The following is a 17,096-nucleotide window of genomic DNA, read 5'->3' on the forward strand; positions in this document are numbered from 1 at the left end:
TTGTCTAAGTGGATGGTGGAGTTTGAGCTTCCCCATCGTGGAGGAGTCACTTGCACGGTTAGAAGAGGGACCAATAGTAGTACGACAACGGGGGCAACAAGAGGACACGGAGGAGGAGCAATAGTGTAATATTCCAAACTTAAATAAATAGTGATATGCAAAGCAAAAACGATTTACAACACAAATTTTAAACAATCGACAAATGCTCATAAAAACTCTAGAATTAAGAACTAGCTGAGCCATTTTATTAATCAATGGAGCAAGTACAATAGTATGGAGGAATTCACTTAGGCTTGCTTCAATGGCAAGCGTGACAGAACCCAGGTGATAATACAATGATCTCAAATGCTGGAAATGGCTGCTTCTCTAATGCTCTGCACTACCCAAAAAATTTCACTGCTGCCTGGAAAGGGGCTGCAAGAAACTCCTCCTCTGGTGCTTAGAAAATGATGAAACTTCAGCCACAAACTCCTTGGCCAAAACCCACAAAAACCCAAAAATGGTTTGGCCCGATTCGGACTTCCCAAAATCGACCCCCAAAGGGACTATTCAATCCCCAACAATTATACACTGTCTGCTGCAAAGATATGGCTTAAAACCCCACCTCTGTTGCTCAGAAAATTTATATTTAGGATCTTTGTCAAAAACCCAGAAAAACCTAGAAATGATTTTGGTTGGTTTAGACTTCTGAAATTTGAGCCCCTTGGAGCCTAACCTCAACTACAACTGCAAAATTTGACCTGCTAGAAGCTGCCTGTAAATCCTCTCGGAAATGCCCCCAAGTGTTGGGTTGACCCTTGCTATGCAATCCTTGACTTCCCGGGTGAGCTCTTGGCTTAAGACACCTGCTCCTAAGCTCCATGAAAAACTGTTGAGTGGCCTCTGCACTGTCCCCTAGCCCATCAATTCAAACTGCTGGAATGTTGGCTCTGCTTGCTGTAAACTCAGCAAGAATGTTGGTCTATTGCTGCTATCTCAGCTCTCTAACTCTTCGACAAACAATCTGATCTCTGTTGGCCTCTATCTCCCTCTGTATTCTCTAGCTGCCCATAAATACACACTCCCTGCTCTGCGTTGGTTGGTGGTGCTACGTCACTGCCCAAAAACTCCTGAAATCCTTGTAGAACTGCTTCTCTAGGGTGGGCACGGATGGTCCCCCGAAGTAGAGGCTGAATCTCTTGCTTGAGAGATTCGTGGCTAAACAACCGGTTGACTCAGCTAAACAACAAAGTGAACAATCATGTGATTTTGTTTGCAAGATGTATGAATGAATCCCAAAATGGGAGCTGCTCCCTCCTTATAACTCCTTGGGCCTCCCTTGCCTCATGTGGGCCCCTCCATCCACTTATTCGACTTTCCTTTCAAGCTATTCGAATGGGCCAATTCGAATTCCCATGTGGGTGGCCCCCACATTCCACTAGCAACCAAATTAAGTCGAATTGCCTCCTAAGTCCCTAAGTTGAAAATGATGGGTTCTCTTCATTAGCCAAAACCGTGCAAAACCGTGTAGCAACACCTTGTTACAAATGTGTTTGAAAAGGGACATGACAGTCCTCCCCTCCCAAATGTTGCTTGCCCTCAAGCAACCTCAAAGTTGGGTGCTCCAATATGTGCTCACCCTCCCACGTGGCATCCTCATCCGGCAAGTTCTTCCAACGCTCCAAAAAATCTCTTGTCCTCAAGTAATGCCTGAACGAGCATCCTCTCTAACTGTTGCTCCCCACTGTCACTGTAACATATGCCAGGGTCCAAGATGTGCCACTGAATCGTCCCTGACCTCAGCACTGTCCTGATATGAAAGAATCCTTTAATACCAGGATGCCAGGCCATCCTGTCCAACATGAAGCTCCACTCACTCCACTCACTATCCTGCCCGGTGCAAGTACCAAAAGTCCCTTGCTCCATCAATGACTTGCTAAATCCCGATGAAAGATCTGTATGATCTCCCCATGCAGTAGCCGGTGCATCCCTAAAGGTTATTGAGCTATGAAGAGTTGTGACGCCCCAGTTCCGTGCTAGTCCCAGAGTGGTGCCACCATGTTGACGTTGCGCTACTCTGACTATGTCATACTCCCCATCATGCACAGACAATATCCTCCTCTCTTGGAATTCAATGGTGGAATACTAAAAGAGGTGAGACACATCTTGCCTGGGCATCTCCATGGCACCAAGGCTTACCCATCCAAATCTAACTCTGAACCTGTGCAACAATAAAGAATGTCTGCCTCCCCATATGACGAAACCCTCTGTGAACCCCCATGTGTCATCCCAAGAGCGAACTATATCACTCTCTGCCACAATTCCGCTCACCACAAGTGATTTATCGATCAACTGAATCCCGACATCCCATAGGCAGACCTGTTGTGGCATAGCCCTGACAACTGATGGAATCCCTTTGGCCCTCTTATCTAGTCCATGCATGCCACCCGTATATATGCTTCATACATCATGAACTAATCCGAGGCATGCTAAATTGTCCGGTGCTTGCCAATGTGTAGTACTGATGACCATTGGAAACCACGTGTGCCAAATAGCTACCCCCTGAATGTGACCAATAGATGGGTATCTGATACGCGCAATCGACTCAGTGTATGCGAATACATCTTGCTCTTGCCAACCATCGCCACTGGTTCGACTACCTTCCCCCTAGAGAATGTGTCGATACAATGTCGGGAACTCAGATACATACTGGACAACTATCTCAGCCGCACACGGTATCCTTTGCTCATGCATGGTCCAGACATGCCCTGTGGAAAGAGTGAAACATGTCTCCCCTATGACCAGCTCCCTAGGCATAGGATCAATGATGAATGATATGCCATCCCTGTCGGTGATCACCTCATCCCTCGACCTGTGGCTGTCAACTTGCACACCGACTCGATGCCCCCAACAAGAAGTCTCCCCTCTATCGCACCAAGTGTCATATAAATATCTTGGGTGAGCTTCGCGTCCCCTACTGCTCGTGCCTAGAGTGTCAAAGGACAACAACCAAATCGCCCATTCCTGTAAGTGACGTAGAAGAGGGTCAGGAGTGTGAGTCCTTGTGGATACCATCAAGTATCACTCATCTGTGTCCCCATCAATCCTGGGTGAACTACACCCAAAGGTATGCTTGGTATCTCCGTCCCCGTGTGTCCCTGGAGGCAACACTCCAAGACCTCGTTGTGCAGCGCCATACGCCCCTGCATACCACTGATCAACCCAATACTCCTGGACATGCCACTGTACATCGCGACCTACCCCTGTACACTGCTGGATACTCTCGGCAGCAGCTATGCCATCCTGTACCGTCCTACTTCCTACCTGTGTCACTGCACTTGTCACTCCCCGCATGTACTCACTGCGATGTGAGGCACTCCCACTCCGCAACACAGTCCAACACACTACAACACACCACCATGCATCTCCATGCCCACCTGTAGACCATTGCGCAACGCTAGATGCTCCCACACATCCTTGGATATGATGGCCTAGAGCTATGTCTCTACGTGTTAGGCCACATCCGATTAGTATCATCACCTCCACCATTGCATCATTATCCCTACTGATGAATGGATCTTCCCTCCAAATCCCCCCTGAGGGATCCGAGAAGCGATTCTCTCTATGTATTAGCAATGATGCCACCACTGCTCCACTCCTATGCGTTCTCTGTGCCCCGCACAAAAGTGAAGAGCCACCAGCTCCATGCAAGGGACTGTCTGGTGGCCTGCCAATGCCACCTCCTTTGACAAACTCATGCCAAAGTATGTTGATCACCCAATGATCCCGTGTCAAAATGCCATACCAAGAAAACCAAAAGAGTCTGTCCATAAACTGGTCGACCACTGGTGCTGACCGAGACTCCCCTAGCGAATGTGCATGCTCAATTGCTAGGTCAACTGCACCATCCCGGTTGTAGTCAACCGACATACATGGGAAGTGATAGGTAGTCCCTCCTGGATCCCAATGCCAGTGGGGGCTTCTAGCATCCCCAGTCCCTGGAAACTCCTGCTGAGCTCTACTTAGGTCCACTACCATCTCCATAGTCCACTCCACCGGGTACCAACTCAGAATCTCTCGCCACCCAACCCCAAGAGAGGGATCGAATGCACGAACTCTTGCACATAGAACAACCCCAACATGCAGATGTTGCACCCTGTGCAACTCAGGTCTTCTCATCTCGCTATCGTGGTCAATATATACAATTTGACTAGGTAGCTCTATCTCCCTCTGTCCAATGGGCCAAGGTAACCTAACAGTGTTGCTAGCCCCGTTTATGGATGCCCGAAGAGGGTTGCTCTCACGCTCCAATGTGCACTCTAGCTGCACCAGCAGGGAATCCAACTGCTCCCCAACGTGAGTCAATAATCACTCTCATACCCTCCAACTCCTCGTTTTGCTACAGAATCGCCTCTCGCATTAACACGACCTTCCTTTTTAATGCTAAAAGGTTGGCCTGAAACTGATGGAACTGTCGTGGCTCCAGATACCTCAATAATTGTGGGGTCTCAGCATCATGCTCAACCTCCTCTTTAGGCTCTTGATATCTAAAGACAGGTCTCCACCAACAAAAGCGCCCCCTGGTCTCACCCTCTAACCGTCTTTGTCTTGTCTACTCCTTTTTAGGAGAGCCTTGATCTGGTTGACTTTCCCCACACGATGTAGATGGTTGCACCTCCATGGCCTGCTCACATCTAACGTTTTTGTTGTAAGGGTGAGGATGGGTTTGGTCTGTCACCCTCCTCAACTGAGCCAACCTCTCATCGTCCCAATGAATTCTACCCCAGAATTTCTGCATATTGGATTTCCCTTGAGCCATGGGTTTGTCTCTAGTTTCACTCGTCACTGTGCACTCATACCCAAAGCTTCCATGATCTTCTGGCTAATTTCCCATAGCTAGGCCAAGATCATGCTCTGATACCACTGTAATGTTCCAAACTTAAATAAATAGTGATATGCAAAGGAAAAACGATTTACAACACAAAATTTTTAAACAATTGGCAAATGCTCATAAAAACTCTTGAATTAAGAACCAGCTGAGCCATTTTATTAATCAATGGAGCAAGTACAGTAGTATGGAGGAATTCACTTGGGCTTGCCTCAATGGCAAGCGTGACAAAACCCAGGTGATAATACAATGATCTCAAATGCTGGAAATGGTTGCTCCTCTAATGCTCTGCGCTGCCCAAAAAATTTCACTACTGCTTGGAAAGGGACTGCAAGAAACTCCTCCTCCGGTGTAGAAAATGATGAAACTTCAACCACAAACTCTTTGGCGAAAACCCACAAAAACCCAGAAATGGTTTGGCCCAATTTGAACTTCCCAAAATCGAAACCCAATGGCACTATTCAATCCCCAATAATTCTACAGTGTTTGCTGCAAAGATACGGCTTAAAACCCCACGTCCGTTGCTAAGAAAATTATGAAAATTTATATTTAGGATCCTTGTCAAAAACCCATAAATGATTTTGGCTGGTTTAGACTTCTGAAATTCGACCCCCTTGGAGCCCAACCTCAGCTACAACTGTAAAATTCGATCTGTTGGAAGCTACCTATAAATCCTCTTGGAAATGACCCCAAAGTGCTGGGCTGACCCTTGCTATGCAATCCTTGACTTCCTGGGTGAGCTCTTGGCCTAAGACACCTGCTCCTAAGCTCCACGAAAAATTGTTGAGTGGCCTTTGCGCTGCCCCCTAGCCCAACAATTCGAACTGCTGGAATGCTGGCTCTGCTGGCTGTAAACTCAGTAAGAATGCTGGTCTATTGCTGCTATCTCAGCTCTCTAACTCTTCAGCAAACAACCTGATCTTTGCTGGCCTCTATATCCCTCTACGTATTCTCTAGCTGCCCAGAAATATGCACTTCCTGCTCTGCGCTAGTTGGTGGTGCTACGTCATTGCCCCAAAACTCCTGAAATCCTTGTAGAATTGCTTCTCTAGAGCGGGCACGGATGGTCCCCCGAAGTAGAGGTTGAATCTCTTGCTTGAGAGATTCGTGGCTAAACAGCCGGTTGACTCAGCTAAACAGCAGAGTGAACAATCAAGTGATTTTGTTTGCGAGATGTATGAATGAATCCCAAAATGAGAGCTGCTCCTTCCTTATAACTCCTTGGGCCTCCCTTGCCTCATATGGGCCCCTCCATCCACCTATTCGACTTTCCCTCCAAGCTATCCAAATGGGCCAATTCGAATTCCCATGTGGGTGGCCCCCACATTCCACTAGCAACCAAATTAAGTCAAATTGCCTTCTAAGTCCCTAAGTCGAAAATGATGGGTTCTCTTCTTTAGCCAAAATTGTGCAAAATTGTGTAGCAGCACCCTGTTACAAATGTGTTTGAGAAGGGACATGACAAATAGGAGGAGGAGGAGAATATGGCAGCATCAACACCAGCTTCTACAGATATAGGAGAGCACAGTTCCATACCCATCAGTCATTGTTTGACATTTGGTGCAGGGCTAGGGCCCACCACTGCTAAGGGCAGGCTTGGCAAACAACCCATCATCTTTTCTTCTAAAAGGGGGAGAGGACACTGACATCAGATAGCTAGCTGTTAGATTTTTTGTTTTGCCATTGTACATATAACTCATGATGATGAGATACATTTATATATGTGATGCTATTTTGTATTGGTTCTCCACATTTGAGTTCGTGATTGGACAATTATCAGGAATTAACAGGATTTACTATTGCCTTTGATGTATCATATTTGTTTGACATCCACTACATCATATATATTAGTGCTTTCTACATATTTATGTGCCAATGTATTTATTTGATGCTGTTGTTGCTTTATATGTTTAAAAATCTGAAAAAAATGAATATATTTTGCATTTTTTAATATTTGCTGCTGTTTTCCAAAATTTTCCAAGTTTTTTGTTGATTTTTCTGAAATGATGTTTTTAGGACCCTCATTGATTTTTTGCTGATTCTGACTTTTTCAACACTGGTTATTTCTAATAGCCATAAAACTTTGACTGACCAGAGCTCTAATGCCAAGCTTAACAATTTAACCCAAAAATGATGTGCTGTAAACCTCTTTGACCTAGAATCAAAGTAGGGAAACCATTTCTTCAAGGTTAAGGACATGGAACCCTAAAATCCTCTTGTTATCAAAATATTTGCTGCGCTTGCTTTAATTCTGAAATGGAAGGCAACCTATCCCTCATGAGTGTGTGGATGTACCCTAGCGATGATTTCCAAACCCTCTACAGCCAGAGAGATAAGTTCTTCTCAGATATATACCTTCCATAGAATTGTCCTGTCAAGGTTTTATTGGACATTTCGAGTCTCGACTACCTGGTTCATCGTAACATCTTCAGCTATGGCTAGTTTTGTCTTTGTTTTTAGCAGTTTTATGCATTCTCACCTTTCTTACCTGAATTAACCACAAGTCTACTACCAACCGTCTCCGCACCATTTAAATCCTTATCTCCACCACCTTTTTCCTCTCTTACTTCTGAAGTGCCCACCTTCAGACTAAATTCCTTATTGACACCCAAAATATCCTCATCAGAGTTCGGATCTGAAAGAAGTTCAGTTTTTTGAATACACTCCTTCAAAATAAACTCCTCGTTGCCTTGGCCATCCTCTACCAAATTATGAACAGTAAAAACTTTGGGGATACTTTCTGGCCATCCAACTTCTTCCTTGTAACCATGCAAATAATGCTCTGTTGGTACAAGGACATAGCACAGGACAGAAACACCTGCTTCCACTTGACACTTAGTCTTGTCACCAGCAACATCATAAAGTGCTTTTCATTCTGATACTGTCCTTCTGTCAGAAATGTCATTTTGCCTAAACACCTCTGACCATCCATTGTTCGCCAAAGTTTTTGATGTGGTTTTCTCGCCTAGTACACATCCCTTAATACCCCCACCTTGCCGACACTGCTGGGTACCTTCTTTAGAGAAGATAGGGGGGACCTTCCATGGGATCCTGCACTTGAATTGGCTTGCTCCTCTTCTGGCCTTAGGTTCTGCAAAACCCTAATTCTCCAATACTCCTGCTCAACCTCCATTTTTCCTCCCAAGATTAAATTCTTGCTTCTGCTAAAGTCAATTATATGCTCACCTTGTGTCTTTTGTACCAGCTGCAAACAGAGCAGTTGAGTAGTTCAGTGGTCTGAACTTTAAAGTAGTGGCAGAGACATTCTGCAAGGGAACATACAGTGATGGAATGGGATACCCACAGATAGATAACATAGCCCACATTGGTATGCTTGCATTTCATCAGTGTCTGTCCTTGGTATTGTGATAACTACCAAAAGTGATCAGCAGCTTTACATTTTCAACGTGTTATTCTAAAAATGAATTACAGCGAGCTCTATCTTTGATTCATTTTGTTTCCTAACATTCTGAGGAAATTTGCAGGTACTGAGTATGGTATTTTTTATAATTTCATGCAATTGTGTTGTTATTCACAGGATAAAAACGCTTGTCTTTCTACACTAGAGAAGTATCCTATTGAAACATTGAAGTATGATTTACATCAATTTGTTCGTATGAAGAAAGCTTCTCTGAACAGACCAGTTCTTGATCAGGTAAAGTGCAGAATGAATTTGATATTGGATGACTGACATTATTTCGAGAATAATATTTCTGGTTGTGTGTGTAAAACATTCATGTCAGTCTGGCTTACAATACTAATTTATTGGTTTACAGCTGGTTTATGATGTCTCTAAGGGACGACACTTTCCTTCTTTGTTACATTATACACATCCATCACCAACAGGAAAAGAATGTAACAATAGTGGAGGTCGGAAGCGATTGTATAGAGAAGCAGACTTGCCATACAAATCTATATGTTCAGAAGGTGAAAAGAGGTTAAAGCATGGTGGAAAAGATAGCTCTCAGTCTAATATTGAAAAGAGAAGTGAATGCATTATTGAAAAAACATATAGTGTTTCTGAAAATGGTTGCCAGAACAATTCTTTATGCACTTCAACACAGAATTTTCAGAAAGATTCTCAAACAACTACTGGAAATGGTATGCGGGATATTGGATCTAAACTAGAAATCCACATTTCTGGAGATGAAAAATTACAGCAGTTATCAAGTGGCACCAAGTCAACTTCTAATGGTCATTCACATTGTAGTGAGAGGAGAGATGATGGGGTTTGTTGCTTGGAAGGAGAAACAGATGAACCCAAGGAGGAAAGCAATTCAGAAGCCACAACTACTAGGGAACGCAATTCACTCGAGGCAGAGGAGTTACCTTACTGATACCATCTAAAGATGGTCAGGAACAGACTTGTTTCAAATGTAGAGAAGGCGGAGTATTGTCTTGTTGCAGTGGGTGTTCTATTGCTGTGCATGAAAAATGTTTTCAATTAGATGCATCTACTATTCCAGGTGAAACTTTTGATTGCCTTGTCTGTTCTTACAAAAGAGCCCTTGTAGCTTACCAAAAAGCAAAGAAAGACGCTATAGAATCCAAAAAGAGATTACTTGCATTCCTAAATATCAGGTCAGTCCAAGGTAAAGAACAGCGAGCACGGAACAACAATCATAAGGAATGTGAAAAAGGAGGGGAAGCATGTGCCAACAAAATGAAGACTTCTGAAGAGATTTTTAGTCATACAAGTGATTTTAGTTCAGGTTCCAAGAGAAAACATGCGTTTAGCAAAAGTTCTGGAATTTCTGTTCATGGAGATAAAAGACCTGGTGGAATTGAAAATGATCTACCATGTGAACAGAATGAAGCTGACGATGATATGCATGGTGGAGATCTTGAAGATGGTAATATTGATGATGGGAAATACCACTTACGTAATAGGAAATCCACAATGAGGTATTTAGGAACACAATCTTGGGACACAAGGAATTTGAATTCTTCCACAGCATTTAAATTTTAATCCATCACTTTCTGTATTTGAAGATTTGTTTCGAAGCTAAATTCCTGGCAGCCATCATTTAAGGATTTATTGAATGAAAAGATAAAACGTTCAATATCTTTTGCTTTAGAACAATTTACTATACTAGTTGTCATGTGCAGAGGAACCTGTCGTCTGCCTGGTGCACGTAGGAATAAGTTAGTTTGGACAAAGGCTGAAGAGGAGGCTTTGAAGGTGGACCTCCTTTCATGCAGACTTAATTTTTCTTTTCTCTTTCTGCATGTTTTTATTAGTAACCATTTTGATTGCATGTTCGTGGATCATTGGCTCATTTTGAGGGCAGTTTTTTTTCACACAGGAAGGTATGGAGAAATTTGCGATGGGCAAAACCAATGGAATCCCGTGGAAACGCATATGGGAACATGGGAAAGGGATTTTTGACAAGTCACGTTTACCTACTGACTTGAAGGATAAATGGCGGAATATGAAGAAGAGTAATTCCTGAAACATGTCTGTACATTGTACAGTGGCATCCGCTCTTGTCTTGCCAACTCTATAACTGTGTTGCTGAGATTTGTGACTGCATAATACAAGGCAAAATTTCTGAATCAACTATTTCCAATCTAGGAGAATTTTGAATAATTTATATTGGTTCTGAGCTGTGCAAGTCGGCCCCTCCAAATATGATGATTTTCGTTATGAAACCAGTCTAAAATGAAGGACCAAGTTGGCCCCTAAAAGGGAATTTTATTTGTGAATTTTTTTCTAGTTTGAAGGACAGGTTGGCTCAGTCAACAAAATTAATGAATTGTTTTTAATTAATGATATAATAGGCTGATCACCTCAGGTTTATGGTCATGTCAACCCATCTTTAGTGCCCCTTCGTTGACTACAAGTAGTGGGCTCAGATCTCCCCTAAAAGAATCATTCTTGACATGCCAATCTTATGCAATTCTCTTATTTTTCTCGAGGCCAGGGCAGAACGAAAATTAGTTGAAGTAGGCTGAGTTTATCTGAAGGAATTTGATTTTATTGTTTGTCTTTAATGTTGGTGATTCATTGGACTGGTGGATGGTTCTTCAAGGCATTCTTTTCAGATCTGTTCTAATTATTTTGGGGCAACTCTGCACAATAATTTGGCCCTCATCTAGGGCAAAATTAGGTCTGTTCTGTGGCTTAATTCGTGTAAGTTTTGAGGTTGTCTATGGTGCCCTTCTTGCAATTGGTTTTGAGGCTCCTTTTGGCCTTTTGATGCAGAGTCTTTGAGGTTCCAATTTGGCCTGTCCGAGGCCTTATCTAAGCCCTAATTCAACCCCCTTTTGAGACTGTTCAGTGACAGACTTGAAGGTCTATTCTAAGGCATAATATGAACCTATTCTGAGGCACTATTTGAACCATCTCTGTGGCATCTTTCGGACTATTTGTGGCACATGTTTTGGCCTATTAGTGAGGCCTAATTTCGGGCATTCCTGAAGCTCTTGTCTGAGGCTTCATGAAGCTTGAATTGAGACAATTTTGAGCATTGTTTTCAGTCCCCCTTGAGGCATAATTTCAGTTATATTGGAGGAGGGCTGAATTTGAAGTAGTTTCAAGCTCTGTTTCAACCCACCCTTAAGTAGATCTTTCATGCATGATATTGAACCCTCTCCTGAGTACTAAATAGAGGCTTATTTGATGTCTGAGGCTGTTTCAAGGGTTGATTCATCTGCAAACTAAAGTCTGACCGAATTTAACGGCAGCCAAGGAAGCCTGGTCAGGGTCTGATCTAAGGAAGTCCAAGACAAAATCTTAACACAGATTGAAGGGCTTCTTAGAGGCATAAGCTTGACAAGTACTACTACAAGAAGTTAAGGGCTGTTAAGGGGCATTGCCAAAGGCAAAATATTTGACAAAGTCTGAAGCAATTGGTGGCAGAAAAGGTGCATCTTTCTCCAGGTATGAGACAATTTTTTTGTAAACTGTTAAGTATGTATTTGAATTGAACACTGGAGGAGGTGTTGATAAATCCAAGAAGCAATCTTGAAGTTTGATAATAACTTGATAGTCTAGCAAGAATTCCGTTGTATATCTGGGCATATATTAGCAGAGAGAGCAATAAGGCTTTAATTGAATATAATTGTAAGTGGGTCATTGTCCCTGGTATGGGAGCTCACATTCATCTTCTTTTTCAATATTCAGGGTGGCAGGGTGGTGCTAAGGCAAAGTGGAACTTGTAGGGTGTTAGAGCATCTTTCTAGGTGGAGCTGGTAAAAGCAGGATGGTAGAGCATCCTTCTAGTTGGAGCTGGTTAAAGCAAGGTGTTTGGGCATCCTTTTAGTTGGAGTTCGTAAAACCAACGAGTTGGAGCCTCCTTCCAGTCATAGCTGGAGAATCTTGGAAGGGTTTCCACCTAAAAAATTTCTTGTGTATTGCTCATGTGATGTGATGTGATGTGTTGCTGATGTGTTGTTCGATTTGTGGTAATGATATTTAATGTTGTGGAAGAAATGAAAATTAAGTGACATACTGATTCACCCCTTCTTTCAGTGTTTCCAACAATATTGATATGGTGACATTGAGCAACATTCTTGAGTTGCACTAGGCCTGTTCTTTGTTTCAGGTGCGCGAAGCAATGAATTGTAAGTTTTGGAGGTAACAAATTGGTCTCATTGATGGGGACAAAATCTAGTGATTGGAGAATTAATAGATTTGAAATGGATTTGGGCAAGTCAATGGTTGTAAGACTCAGTACCTAAGTGCAATTTGGCAATTAATGAGGTTATATAAAATATAAAGGACAATGCAAGTGTAAAATTTTTTTGAATGAGCCAGAGAGAGGGAAAGCAAATTAAATAAGATAAAAAAATGAAAATAGGAGAGAAAAAGAGAGGGAGGAATAGGAACTGAAAGGACAGTCTCTTGGCCTTTCCGATACCCCCTACCCCTCGTAGATGGTCTGTGACTTTACTCTTAAAGGGTCCTTTTGGCCAAAGAGGGTAGTGTGCACAAAGTCATGAATTACATTTTATCAAATATTGCTGAATTAGATAATTGAGCAACCATTGAATGTTGGTTTTCCCATTTGGGTTCTTATGGTAAACACTAAGTTCCTTTGGGACGATTCTCTCTATTTTCCATGTTATTTTTATTCTGAGTTTAAAATGAAGCTTCTTTTTATTCAAATTGTTGCATGTGTTTTTTTAATGGGTTGAAAGATTTTTTCCAACTCTAGTTTGAGGATTTCCTTCTTTGAGATTAGAAATCTAAGGCTATGACCACACAGTTGTTGCAAGTCTTTAGGTAGTTTTTAATTTGTTTTTCTGGCTATTAGTTTGTTGGACTAATTTTGCTAAAACTATTTCTTCATCAATTATAGTCTGTGGCTATTTGCTAAGCTACTACACTTACCAAGACATTGTAGAGAGGTTAGAAGTTGTCTTTTGCTATTGCTTGAACCCATATGCAAGCCATATGGGTGTTTTTTTGCTTCCTTGAGGACCATTTGCAGTATGCTACTCATGGGTGCTTGCTTGCATCTCAGAGCCATACATAGGCCATACGGTTTGTGTGGGGTGTCCATTGCTTGTGAAATGGTCTGGTATCTTTCTCGCTTGGCTATGCCTAGATTGCCTTGGTTGAAGATTGCCAAAGGATGGCTCAAATGAAATATTAAAGAGATGCCTCAACGTTTCCTTCCAATCATTGGGTCACTATCTTTTTGCAATTATGAGAATTCTCTTCATTGGGAGGTTGTCTTATTATTATTGACTCCATCTGTTTTTTAACAAGTTTAGTGTTGAAGAGTTAAACGAGTGTCCAACTTAATACTTGTATGTGAACGCTTTGCATCTAGCATGCCAATCATTAGGGAAATGCATTAGATTTATGAGTACTAGTTGCATTGAAATGTCTGAGTTGAAGCTTGAGCCTATACATATGAAACTTGGAAGTGAGGGATTGGTTTTGCTTTTAGATCATTAAGCATTCGAGTGAGTGAAGTAACATTATCTCTTGTATTTATTGGATCAATCGATTTCATCTTCTATACTATTTGTTTTGGTCGCAAAGAAGGCAATTGGTTCCATGAGTCCAAGTCTACAATAGAGTGTGCCAATTCTAAATAATGAGAGAGGTGTTGAGTTACATATTTGAGAAATACAACCTAGACTTTAGGTTGCATTGCGGAATGTTATTGTTATGTTGGACTTGTTGCTAACATAGTGTTCATGAAATTTTTTTGCAAGGGTCTAGAAAAGCAATAAATCATAAAAATTGGGAAAATATTTGCAAATGTTAACAAACATTGGCAAAATTAAAAAATACAAAATCTTCATTTTTTCAATTTCTTTAACATCTAAAGTAACAATAACATCAAATAAATGCTTTTCCACATAAATATGTAAACAAAACTGATATAATAATAAAAGATGTATAAGATGTTAGTGCTACATCACACATCAACTCTGAATCACGTCTTGAATCTCGAGTCTAGACTCGACCTCAAAATATCAACAAAAAGTATAATGAATATATCTCATCATAATGAGTCATCTACAATGAAATTAGATACATTGAAGTTAAAGGGCACAAAAGAAGGGCATTAAGGTTAAATGCTTCCAAGCAGTAACTTGACACGGGGATTCGAGATTTGTAGCATACTGGGATTCGAGTGTCGGATTCAGACACGTTGACCCCCTGTAATAGGACATGTAGGATTCGTTATATATATATTAAAAAGTAGATATCTCTGACACATTCTCGTTATTTATACAAATTCATTGATTTCAAACATAGATTTTCATCTAGATGTTAGTTTTATTGTTTTCAAAGTAAGTTAGTAACATTATAGCATGCATAGTACATACAAAATTCAAATACATGTCACTGTCACATAAATCATAAATGATAAATCAATGAATCATAAATTCTAAATTCATAAATGATAAATCATAATACATATTCAATTCATCAATGATCCAATAGGAGAAAGACAAGATAGTAAGATAAAGACACTGACAACTGTAGTTTTCTCATTAAGTCATCAAATCAAAATGTGTTACATAGGTAGTGTAATGCCAATGGCAAATAGAAATAGAAAATATAAAACAACTACAGATATACAAGCCTCAAGGCAGTAGGTAGCCCATGACTCATGAGTCATCAATCTTCATAGACATCATCAGAATCAGCATCAATGTCCTCATCATCATGGTCACCACTGCTCTCCTCTGCATCCTCCTCCTCCCCTATATCCATAGTCGCCTCTGCATCTGCTGGTGTGGAGGACGACCCCTCTACAATCACTGTCATCAAATCTAACAGACTCTAGCACTGGATCATTGAGATCCATGTTGGCCAATGCCAACTCAACACTGCTATCCATACCCATATCATCAGGGAAGCCATCCCACATCTTTGTCTTTCCCTTCAACCACTCTTCCCTCTGCCTGTAAATAAGACGAAAGTTGGTGTGCACATACACCATTGTCTTTGCCCTGTACTGCTCAAGCCTGCTCTTCTTCACACTATACAAATTCCTATATGTGCTCCAATTCCTCTCGCAACAAGAGGATGAAGTCACCTGAGAGAGGAGCCTCATGGCTAACTACTAAAGAGGAGGGCTTATTGCTCCATGATTTGCCCAGCAAGAATAGGGCTTCTTAGCCCCCTGTCTCTAATCACATCATATCTTGCAAATCGACCAGTGCTAGTGGAAAACTCTGCAAAGGCATCCTCCACCTCATCAAGCAATGCTCTATCCTGAAAAACCCGCTTGAATGCATCTTTCCTCCCCTGTGAGATTTCACCATCCATGTGAGGAGGGAATCTGCAAGAAGGTCCACCATTCATCCACTCATGGCTGTAGTATTTTGGGTTCAATGAGTGAGCCAAACAATGTAAAGGTGTGCAATTCTTGTCCCATATGTTGACAAGAATATCTTGTATAGTACCACAAAAGGCCTCTGGTGATGTCTCATACTCGGGGCGCTCACTCTGTAGAATAATGCTCCTCACAGACTTAATCATGGAATCCCATCCCTCATAAACCTCTCCTAGGATGGGTTTGTCTGTATCTGCGAATTGAAACAAAGAAATGATAGGGTTCATGATCTGAATAATTATATCTACCCTCTCCCACCAAACATCATCTAGCATTGTGTCCTTCAGTGTTTTAGAGGCTACTTGATCTGTCTTTCTCCAAAAAGACCAAAACTTAGAAATAACCATGGCCCCAAGAGCGGTCTTGACCTCCCTCAACCTCTTCAACATGATGAATGAAGAGGCAAACCGTGTATCAACGATCTTCAACAATGATAGATTGATGTACTCCTTGTAGATAGTGAGGGCATTTGTATGATTTTGCACAAAGTTACGGATATGTCGTGCATCCTCAATAATGTTACCAATCCAAAGCACATCAGAAGCAATGGATTTCAGTGCTAAGTTCAATGAATGGACATTGCAAGGTGTCCAAAACACTTGTGGATATTTAGCTTCCACAATCATGCCAGCAACCTTGCAAACAGGTGCATTATCTGTAATGATTTGCACACAAGCATAAACACCTACATCTTTAATCACTTTAATAAATAACTCACCCATAAATTCTGCAACCTTGTATTCTCCAAGTGTATCCACCACTTTCAAGAAAACTGGACCATTCAAGGAAGACACCATGAAGTTGATGAGTGGGTGTCGTGCTGGATCTGTCCATCCATTAGAAACAACGCTAACCCCAGATGTTAGCCATGATGTTTCAATAGGCTCAAGCATTTTTTGCACCTGTTTTTTTGCCTTCGTCAACAATGTGGTTCTAAGCTTCTTTGAACCAGGAGGTACATACCATGACGGAGACCCGTGAGTTAGAGCTTGGCACATCTCAATAAGTAGAGGTGAGCGTGCAACATTAAAGGATATGAAGTTTTGATAGAAAAATGAGGCGATGGTGAGATCAAGCTCTTTTCGTTTCTTTTTTTGAAAAATCTTGTCCATTGGACCAAGTGAAATTGCCTTTCTTTTTGCTGCTTGTCCCCCAATAGAACTCTCAAATGGAAATTTGGTGGTGCCTTTTCTCTTTCCTCAAAAATGGAAGGGGGTCATCATTCTTGGTTTTTCTTGATTTTGCAGCCACATTTGCCATACCAACAGTGAACTCTTTTTCCATTTCTTTCCTCTTTTGCAAAGGAACAACTTTACAAGCTCCAACTCCACAACCTGGTAAAGCGAACAAATGGCCTTTCACATGGTAATATGTGCTTGTGAAAGTATTGTGCAAAAGTTGCATCTCCAATGCACATTGCC

General features: G+C 41.7%; 2 protein-coding genes across 2 annotated transcripts in view; both read left to right on the forward strand.

The window, feature by feature from the left end:
• Positions 1–9,204, forward strand: part of LOC149198927 (uncharacterized) — a 31,932-nt gene extending 22,728 nt beyond the window's left edge. Inside the window, exons 4-5 of the mRNA XM_089400412.1 lie at positions 8,406–8,522; positions 8,644–9,204. Coding sequence (XP_089256538.1) covers positions 8,406–8,522; positions 8,644–9,204 — 678 coding nt within the window. The remainder of the gene's footprint in view (positions 1–8,405; positions 8,523–8,643) is intronic.
• LOC149198928 (uncharacterized) lies at positions 9,204–10,673 on the forward strand. Its single transcript, XM_089402228.1, has 3 exons — positions 9,204–9,772; positions 9,977–10,049; positions 10,174–10,673. The coding sequence occupies exons 1-3, from the start codon at positions 9,531–9,533 to the stop codon at positions 10,318–10,320; spliced, it is 462 nt and encodes a 153-aa protein (XP_089258354.1). The 5' UTR covers positions 9,204–9,530; the 3' UTR covers positions 10,321–10,673.
• Positions 10,674–17,096: the final 6,423 nt, after the last annotated feature.

This window comes from Pinus tabuliformis, chromosome 2_1 (assembly GCF_031772625.1).
Source record: "Pinus tabuliformis cultivar Carrire ecotype Pingquan chromosome 2_1, CPIR1, whole genome shotgun sequence".
NCBI lineage: Eukaryota > Viridiplantae > Streptophyta > Pinopsida > Pinales > Pinaceae > Pinus > Pinus tabuliformis.